At 35.7% G+C, this 10,389-nt stretch overlaps 1 protein-coding gene across 1 annotated transcript; it reads left to right on the top strand.

Annotated features, from left to right (window-relative positions):
- The first annotated feature begins 5,731 nt into the window (after positions 1-5,731).
- On the top strand, positions 5,732-7,321 carry LOC121260517 (transcription factor MYB108-like). Its single transcript, XM_041162428.1, has 3 exons — positions 5,732-6,010; positions 6,268-6,397; positions 6,531-7,321. The coding sequence occupies exons 1-3, from the start codon at positions 5,842-5,844 to the stop codon at positions 7,123-7,125; spliced, it is 894 nt and encodes a 297-aa protein (XP_041018362.1). The 5' UTR covers positions 5,732-5,841; the 3' UTR covers positions 7,126-7,321.
- Positions 7,322-10,389: the final 3,068 nt, after the last annotated feature.

Here is a 10,389-nt window from a genome sequence, read left to right as displayed (position 1 = left end):
CGCTTCGGCTTCGGCATGCACTGATTGCAGACTCATGATTTGGCAACTGATCCAGCACTCATCCTTGAATCTGATCAAACCCAATCGGCCAAATTAATTGTGGTACTTTTTGTGGATCATGTATTCCCAAAACGAATTTGTACCTTATTTTTTAAGGGGCAACTTATAATCTTCTAGATCTGATTCTTGATCTTCTTTTTCTTGATCATGTTTTGTTTTGTTTTTTTTTTTTTAATCAGAGTAAATGGACTGCTAGCTCTTTTTTTACTAGCTATCTAGGTAAATAAATTATGCCCCATCTTTATAGTTTCACTTGCATATATATATATATATATATATATATAAATAGCGCCTAAGTAAAGTTCTAATATAAGCTTATATACTCATGAAGCATCGGATCTTGCTGAGCAGAGTGGGTAAGCGAATAAATCATCAGATCTATGAGCAACATTCCAAAAATAAAATGAGTAATTCTAGGTATATATAATTCCCTAGCTCTTCAATGTTCATTAGAAATGTTTTTGTTTTTAAATAGAAAGTGGCCAGTGCTCGGAAACGACAAGTGTGGTCATGAAATGTTGGGTTCGTGTCAAAAGCGGAGAATTTGTGCTATTATTTTGTCGGTCTTTCTTCCTTCTAGTCCCCCTTAAGGGAATAACAAGGAAATATCGAACTTTACATATACATATAATCATTCTGGATGAGACTTCCTTTAATTTACTGTGTATGTTTTTTCTAAAAGTTTCATAAACTTCATTCGCAATTTAATGATGTACGTTTGGGTGTCAAGCACTCATGTCTCACTGGAGGAAGAAAATTAAATTCTAATGTGTCTAATTAAAATGCTTGTACGTGCACGTCCATCGATCCTGATCTCTCACATTTGGAAATTATCTTAATTAGACATGAAGGGGGGTCCGACTTAATTTCCTTTTGGGTAAGCGGATTCCAGCTTCTTAATGTATATATATATATATATATGAGTGATGATGATCAACGTCTTATTAAAAATGAAAAGATCATATTTTGATCTCCTCTCATAATAATTATGGGATTACGTAGTACTATTTTTACTATTTTTCTAAAAAACAACCTATCATTAAGAGAAAATAATAAGCACATATATAGCTAAAAATTATGGTAATATTTAAACTATGAAAAATTATATACGTGCAATTCTTTTTACAACTATATTTTAAATGGGTTGCCTTTATCATGGGGATTCCTTTTGCGATAGTTGCTGAAGTGGCATGACGATTTTGAGTGCTTTGCTAGGGTTTTGTTCTCTGGGGTGAGTGCGAGGTTCCGTGTGTCTCTAGCCCTCCAACGACCTCTGTTGCCGGCAGGATGGGCAAGGGGTCTAAGTCTCCTGTGACGGAGGAGACGAAGAAGGTTGTAGATTCTGTTGTGGGCGATCGACGGACTTTTGCGCAGGCTCTCCAAAGGTCGTTGCCACAATCAAAATTTTGTGTGCCTTTGAGGAAGCCTGAGAGGATAAATGGGGAGTTAGGATTTGTGTTCTCCGATGTTGAGATGGAAAGGGCGGTTGAAGATCTGAAGTTTGCTCTGGTTCTGAAATTCACGACGACAAGGCCTTCCATTGATGTGCTCCAATTGAAGATCATCAAAACGTGGGGGTTTAGCGAGTTACTAATGGTGAGTTTTATGGATGATTAGCATGTTTTATTGTATTTGGCTAATGAGAAAGACTATCTACATGCATGGGCGAGAGAAGGAAGAGTGGTGGCAGGCTGTTAGTTTAGGCTATTTAATTGGACGGTGGACTTTGATGTTACGAAAGAGTCTTCCATTGCCTTGCAATGGATTTTTCTCCCTGGATTGTCGTTGCACTTATATCGGCTGGACTGTCTTCAAAGCTTAGCGACACAATTTGGGTTATTCCTTGGGACGGACAATGCAACTCTGTATCGCACTCGGGCTACATGGGCCAGAATTTGTGTCGAAGTGGATTTAAAGGAAGAGCCGGTGGCAGGATGCTCGATTGTTGTTAGACAAAAATGTCAGATTTGGCAGGAAGTAGTATATGAAAAAAGAGAATTTTATTGTAACAAGTGCTATCGATAGGGACATACAGAGGTGGAGTGTAGGGTGGGTGTTCGGCCTAAAGCCAAAATAGAGACTAAGACTTGGCTAAAGGAGGGAAGGAAAGAAAGTTGACAATCAAGTATGGAAGGAAATAGGTTGTAAGCAGAGTATGAATTGTATGACGATGTCATGGTTTTCTATTATGATGAATGTCACGTTTAAGGCTTTTTCAAGTCAAAACAGGGGCTTAGACAAGGGGATCCGCTCTTCCCTTATTTATTTATAATTTTAGAAGAGATCATGTCTAAGATAATAAAATTAAAGGTGGCGGAAAAAAAGATTAAGTTGTTCTCCCACCCGATAAATGCTCCTGTGGTTTCGCACCTGCTTTATACCGATGATATTGTTTTTTTTGTAAATGCTTCTAAAGGTACAATTACATGCGTGATGGAAGTATTGAAGCAGTATGGAGTTTTGATAGGTCAGAAGGTAAATTTTGATAAGTCAGCTATTTATTTTTCTAAACAGTTGTCAGTTCATCGTTCAAGAGATATTCTGTTGGAGACTGGTTTTTCTCAAGGACAATTTCCATTTTATTATTTGGGTGCCCCGATAGTTGATGCAAGACTTAAAATAAAAAATTTTGATCCGTTAGTGGAGAAAGTGAAAAATAAATTAGCAGGATGGAAAAATAGTCTTTTGTCACAAGGAGGGAGGCTTATTCTTTTGTGGCATGTTCTTTCTAGTATGCCAATACACCTCTTATCAACTCTTTTGATGCCAAAATTGGTGATTAAGAAACTACAGGGTTTGTTTTCAACATCCTTATGAGGAGAAAAAGATGGAAAAGGGACGAGAAAATGGAGAGCGTGGAAAAAAATAGATGTTTTAGTGAAGGAGGGAGGCATTGGGGTTTGGAAATTGGGAGAGGTACAACACTCGTTATTTCTTAAATTCGGGTGGCAACTTTTGACACAGGAGTTCTTATGGGTAAGAATTTTTTGGGCTAAATATGTGAAGAATAAACACTTGAGCTTGTGTTCGGGGGGTTTGGTGGGGTCCTTGATCTGGAAGAAAATTGTTGAGGGGATTTCTTATCTCCTGGAAAATTCTAAATGGAAGGTGAATGAGGGTGATCTTTCTCTTTGGTATGATAAGTTTTTGGAGGGTGGTCCTCTTCATGGCCTAGTTGAGTAGGTTGTTAGTCCGGATGTTCGTATAAGAGACTTATTCATTAGCAATGCTTGGGATGTTTTCTGGTTGAAGGATATGTTAGGTGATCAGTTGGCAACAAATGTAATGGCAATAGTGGGGGCTTTGAAGGATAATCAAGATGTATTGATATGGCTGCTGGATAGAAATGGGGTCTTCTCAACTAAATCAGCTTGGGATCTACTTCGCATCAGAATGCCGAGATATGAGTGGTCTTCATGGGTGTAGAATAAGATGCTCTCAAAGAAGATTTCTTTATGCATGTGAAAGGCAGTTTTTGGATGCTTAAGTGTTGATGATTAGGTTAAAAAACTTGGCATTCCATTAGTTTCTTGCTACAATTGTTGTGATAGGGGCATGGTGGAAGATTTAGAACATGTGTTGAATAGTGGGCAGTTTGCAAGAACTTTGTGGTGTAAAGTTTCAGCTGAAATGTCCATCTCGTTTCTGGCCCAGCAGCCATGGCGAGAAAGAATTCAAGCCTGGTTCAATAGAGCATCGCGACAGTCACAAGTTGGTATTCTTTTTGGTATTATTCCTATTATTGTGGTTTGGAGGTTGTGGAAGAGGCGATGTGTAACCCAAATGGAAGGTAGATATGAGAGTTTGGATGTGGTTTGGAACTCAATTAAATGATGGGTTCGTGTAGCAGCTGAAAATGTTACTAAGGTGAATCGCCTATCTAATTCTGATTTTGCTATATTAAATCGTTTAGACATTCGGGTTGTGGAAGAACGTCGAGTTAATACTCGAATTATTTGTTAGACTAAGCCTAGCCTTGGTATATTTAAATTAAATTTAGATGGTAGTAGTTTGGGAAATCCGAGTAGTGGTGGTGGGGGAGGTGTATTAAGAGATAGCACTGGCAATCTTGTGTTTGCTTTTTCTCATGCTTTTGATTTTTGTTCCAATAATGAAGCTAAATTGAGGGCGGTGTTAGAGGGGTTGAGTTTATGCATGCAGATGAGTTTGGTATCTTTGGGATTATTGGGAGAAGGTGTTGATTCTTTTAGATGAGTTTGTTTTCAATATTTATCATTGTTTTAGAGAAGCGAATAAAGTGGCGAATGCTTTGGCACAAAGAGGTGCACAGGGGAAGAATAATGTGTTCTGAATGGATGGGCAGCTTTCAAGAGATCTAAGAGGTTTGTATAGATTGGATAAATTGGGATTGACTTATCTTCGGGATAAATAAGGGTTTTATTTCAGTTGACAGTTTTGATTATACATGGTTAGTTTTTTGCTGGTATTGTATAGGGAGTGTTTTAGTTGTTGGTGTTGATGCTTGGGATGGTTTGATTGTCTATTGTAAATCTCGTGTGTCTTGGTTGTTACTACGGTTTACTCCGCTATAATTGAAGTTTTTTTAATAAAGTTTGGAGGTAGTCACTATTAGACATGTGACCTCTTCTCTTTGAAAAAAAAATATATATTTTAAATTAAGAACATTTTTATATAATAACTTATGAAAATAATATAATATTTGTAATTTAAAAATAACATCGTTGTATAAATAATTATAAAAAGATAATAATATTTCGGATTGTTACCATGTAGGATATATTGTTCTGCAAGTCACTTGACCCAAATTAAGTTTGAAGTTGATGACAAATAAATTGCGTCAATTTTCATTTATTTATTTATTATTTCTAGCCCTATGATCTACCACTGATATTTCAGTCGTCCATTAATTATCTGACTCACAAGTTTACTTGAAGCTAGTCTGGCACCAGATGCACAGTTGACTTGATCCCTTGTTATATGCCTAAAATTCCTTTAGAAGCTCATCAATTTCTCTCCTCACCTAACAAACATGAATTGAATAAAAAAGAAAAACAAAAGATGATCAGCTTCACTTTTTTTGGAGGAAAAAAGTTCATCAAATGCGCCCGTAAATTCAAAGACAGGAATAGTGAGAAACCTAATATCACGAGGGAACAGTACTGAGAAATCTATAGTCAACGCAGTTCTTCACAAGTGGCAACAAACAGTGGGCTAGAATTTCATATATAAATGGTATAATAACACATTTCTAAATGTATAGATACCACGAGAGGCTAATTAATTTGTAGTAGTGGTCGGCCGTCAAAATATTATATAACCCAGCTCATAGAAACCATGGTCTCAAGCACATCAACTTCACATGGTATAAAACATTCTAAGATTAAAACTTGATATTTAAATTGCTAGCCATCTAATTAAAAACAAAAAAGATTTGAACTACTCGGAGATCTCCAATGGTGGTACACGTCTGCGCGTGTATTTGGGACAAATCTTAAAATTCAAAGGGTCAAAAGACTCAAAACGTCAAAAAATTCAAAACAAAACCGAGTCGTCTATACTGTATAACTTAGTATTATAATATTAATAAACTTGTGGCGTGTTCTGTCAACTTACAAATCTTTTTCTTCTTTATTAGTGATTTGGTCTTCCCAATCCCATCTTTTCCTCTATATATATAATCCCCTGCTTATCCCTAAGTTTAAATCCAAATAAACCCATCTCATACTCCAAGTTCAAAAACTCTCTCTCTCTCTCTCTCTCTCTCTCTCTTTGTGAGAGCTTAGAATTCATTGAGGATTAATGGAAGTTCAAGTGATCAGAGGTTGTGGGTCTGCAAAACATGATATGAGTTCTGAAGAGGGCATGGACATCAGGAGAGGTCCATGGACAGATGAAGAGGACTTCACGCTCAAGGGTTATGTCACCATCCATGGTGAGGGTCGCTGGAACTCCGTTGCACGCTGCACAGGTAAGCCTCTAATTAAACGCATGCATGCTTCTTCCCCATAATATATATTTACCTTGGCGTTGTCTCTGCTATCTGTTCTCTCTGAGTTCAGTTAACTGTAAGGATAGGGGAAAAGGAACAAAAAAACAAGCCTTGATTAATGAAGAACTCAATTATTTTTGCAATAGTATTGTTCAGGAATTAGAATCCACAGCCAAAATTTTCAGATTTGTTCGTTCATGTTTTTGTCACTAACTTCTATCGATAAAACTACACAGGTTTGAAGCGAACCGGTAAAAGCTGCAGATTAAGGTGGTTGAATTACTTACGCCCTGACGTTAAGCGTGGGAATATCAGCCTCCAAGAACAGCTATTGATTCTTGAGCTTCATTCTCGTTGGGGCAATAGGTACTACTTTTCGATTCTCCTACATATATATATATATATATATATATATATATACACAAAACATGTTTGTGTCTCTAACCTTAATTAGAATGAATCGAATCTAATCTTTGTTTGTTGTTTTGAAACATTACAGGTGGTCCAAAATAGCACAGTATCTGCCTGGAAGAACAGACAATGAGATAAAAAACTATTGGAGGACCAGGGTCCAAAAGCAGGCTAAGCAACTCAAATGTGACGTCAACAGCAAACAGTTCAGAGACACCATGCGTTACGTATGGATCCCCCGGTTGATGGAGCGAATCCGGGCTGAATCCGAATCCAACTCGGTTGAGCCCACCACTGGATACAGTACTGAATCTACCACTGATCACTTCCCCAACAATTCGACAGGACCCAACTCCTCATATCAAGTCGATACTTCTCGGTCCGACCCAGCAGTTGAACCCTACTTCATGCATGCAATATCGAGTGGTTCCCCGTCTGCTTCATCGGAGGCCCAAGTTTCCTCCATCTCCGAACTATCTGAATGCTACAATATACCCGGGGGTAATTACACCGATAATTCTCTAAATGGGTCCGGACTATGCCAAAAGGGCTTGGAAATGGATATCCCATCGTTGGAGCATAGCAATGGGTGGTGTGGTGGTGGTGCAGACACATTGGATAGCTTGTGGAATGACGAGAACATGTGGTTTTTGCAACAACAGCTTTATGATTATGAGGTCTAAAACAATGAAAAAAAAAAAAAAGTAGAATTTCCATACGCGACGCATTTAATTAAGCATTCAAAAGAACAGTACTAGCATTGTTTTGATATTAACGTTGCTAATCACATAACTTAATTATGTGTGAAAAACATTTATATATATATATATATATAAGATATGTTACCGTTACAGTGTTTTCATAAAAATAAATTTACGAGCTGATACAATTTCATATGATACTGTAGATCAACTTTATAATAAAAGTAATTTTACAATCTAACGTATCGTATTAAGCCACGTCAATTTATGAGTTTATTTTTGTAAAATCTTCTTTTAGATAAAGTATATATGTAAGTAAAAAAGGGGCAAAGAGGAATGATCATGACATGTTGTTACAGAGTGAAATATATTTGTTTAGATATCAATAACAATCCCTTGCTTATATATAATACTTAACTTACATGTATTTTAAGCGAAAGGGCCATTAATTAATTAATTTGAGATCGAGTTTTACTGGCGCTAGCTAACTGCATGCTGGATCGATCCCAGCTCCCATTATATATGATTAGGGATGGGTGGATGGCATTGCTTGTACGCAAGTACCCGCATCTTTTCCGTGCGTACGTGAACTTTCTGGAAAATGACTGAATGATCATCCTAGCTAGCCATTACTGTTTGATAGAGCGAGGAAGACTAATAAATTATAGAATGTAAACGTGTGGTCTGCATTTGGGTCAATGATAATGGAACATGAAAAAGAGGGGGTAACACGCGATAATAATAATTAGTAATGGATCAGACGGTGAAAAGGAATCGACAACCCATGTGGACTATTAATAAGACTTTTTTGTATTATCTTATTTTTCCGTATATATGTTACGAGTTAAAATAAAATTTGTCTAGCTACAAACGTCACAGCCCCCTCCTCCGGGAGAAAAAACTGGCAAAATAAACGAGTTTAAGAAACAGATCATCATGATCATGATCATCATGTGTTGATTTTATTTACGGACAAATTTGAAACGTAATATTAGGAGGAGGGGATCTTATTTTTCCACACACTCCACGGGCCTTTGATTTGGTGGGTCGGTGGCTTTAATCTCTTTTTTTTTTTTATTTAATTTTTTTTTTTTTAAAAAGAGATAATTTAGTAGCAAAGAAATTTTACAAAAGTAAATTTATAAATTGACGTGACTTAATTTAATACGTTAGAATATTGTAAAGTTAATTTTATAAATAAAATAGATTTAACATATTATGTGAAGTCATGCCAATTTGTTAATTAATTTTTATAGAATCTTTTTATAGTTGAGGACTTCTCCTTTTTGAATATACTAGGACACTGGATTTTATAAGGCACGTGCAACGAACAAGAAAAATATTAACTTAACAAAAAAATGAACAGAGTAATTCTACATACAATCATGAAATATATAAATATCGAGTAATTATTTTGAAAAAGAGTGTAATTTACTATTAAATTTTTTTTATGTGAGTCTTATATTTTATTCTTTTTTTAAAAAACGATTACGCTACAGTTGCACAATTCACGGTTATAAATATATTTTCTTAAAAATAGGAAAAAATAAAATGGGAAAATAGAATGAAAAGATTAAAAAAAATGAATAAAATAATATGGTAAAACTGATTTGCAATGGTATGGAAAATTTCGCTGGATAAAGACTTCTTGATGCAGCTCACGCACTGGTGGTAATTTACAAATCGAGTAATCGGAGTACTTGAAATTGTCGAGTGCCGATCGTATTGAGAGGACGGAGAATCCTTTGTTGGTGGTGATGTATATGGAAGATGGACAAGTTGGCCGGATGATAAATCTGGCCGTCAAATTGGATCAAACAAAGGAGAAAAAAATCAAGGGGATCGAGGAGAAGGAAAAAGAGTTGAGAAATTGAGAAATTTGGAGAAAAAGAAAAAGGGGGCTTGAATATTACACCCTTCCTTCTAGCGAGAAATGGTGGTTTTTCTTCTCAACGGAATCATCATGCCGAGCTTTTTTCGAGTGAGAGGAGAGAAGAATTGAGAAAAACAATTGAGAACACGTTTTCTCAATTCTTTTTCTAAACAAGTATATTATATATCAATAAATATCTCATTTCAAGTAGTACAATATAGAGAAAATAAAATAAAGAGTAATGTTAAATATAGTTATAGATTATGCAAGCTCAACGTATTCTTTTTTTTTTAAAAAAAAAGACTTAGTATTAAAAAAATTAATTTTTTTTTATATAAATTTTATATTTACATATTTTTTTTTTTAAAAGAATACGCAACGCTTACATACTTTTTAAAAAGACTTGGAAAGAAATAAAAGTTTTTAGTGAGAAGCCGGAAAAGAATGCAAATGATTATAATTGGTAAAAGGACTCTCGTACCATCTTGTTTGAAAGTATCTAAGAAAAAATGAAAGATGATTGTCTATTGATATAAACATTAATGTCGTACCAGTTTCTAACAATTTATGGGACATTCAACGCGCGGTACCTTAATTGAAGCACTAGCTGCCGCAATCCTTGAAACAACTCCCTCTAATATTATCTAAGCAGCTTGCTGTCAACAAATTAGGCAGTCAACTCAATGGGAACAAAACAAATGAGGACGATATAATAATATTGGTCATAGTTAATATTACTTTAATCTGGAATTTGATCTCCTTGTTTGATGCATGCTAGCTGCTTAATTATAAGTAGGTAATTGCCACGAAAAGGAAAAAGATCCACATCACTCTCTTTTCTAAAACTGTCAATCATGTCATTCATTTTATTTTAAAATGAGTGTGTGGAACTTGTACATTCTAAAACTGTATCTAAAATTACGTACTCAATTAAAAAAGAAGAACATTTTTTGACTTTTATGTTGGGAAAATTAACACAGCGGAAGAGATAAAAGCGGTAATAAAAGAGTACACTCTACGCACTCAGTGACACCAAGAATTTAACGTGGTTCGGCAACTTCCTACATCTACAGAAAAGAGCTTCACTATTCAATAGTGGTACACAAGAAAATATTACAGAGGAGGAGGATCACACTCCACTCAACTCAACTCTTTTTTTTTCTTTTTTTTTTTTTCAGAGCTCTCAAGGCTCTCTCTCTCTTTTCTGTTCTTGGGTGTATTTGAGACTCTCGCCAGAAGCCTCAATTTATAGATGCATTACTTCACGTATGAATGCATTTATTGTTGCATTCAATGGACAGTTGAGAGCTGGGCGTTGGAGGTTGAGCAAGCAGTCAACAATGACTGCTTGCTTGTCTCTGCAGTCAACAATG

The sequence above is a fragment of the Juglans microcarpa x Juglans regia genome, chromosome 4D (assembly GCF_004785595.1).
Source record: "Juglans microcarpa x Juglans regia isolate MS1-56 chromosome 4D, Jm3101_v1.0, whole genome shotgun sequence".
Classification (NCBI taxonomy): Eukaryota; Viridiplantae; Streptophyta; class Magnoliopsida; order Fagales; family Juglandaceae; genus Juglans; species Juglans microcarpa x Juglans regia.
The sequence above is the reverse complement of the archived record's forward strand: the minus strand, read 5'-3'. Positions and strand labels throughout refer to the sequence as shown.

Excerpts from the sequence above, each read along its gene's own strand:
- LOC121260517 (XM_041162428.1), top strand. The coding sequence starts at position 5,842 with ATGGAAGTTCAAGTGATCAGAGGTTGTGGGTCTGCAAAACATGATATG. Across the intron at positions 6,011-6,267 it reads CTCCGTTGCACGCTGCACAG|GTTTGAAGCGAACCGGTAAA; the intron begins GTAAGCCTCTAA and ends AAAACTACACAG. Across the intron at positions 6,398-6,530 it reads CATTCTCGTTGGGGCAATAG|GTGGTCCAAAATAGCACAGT; the intron begins GTACTACTTTTC and ends GAAACATTACAG.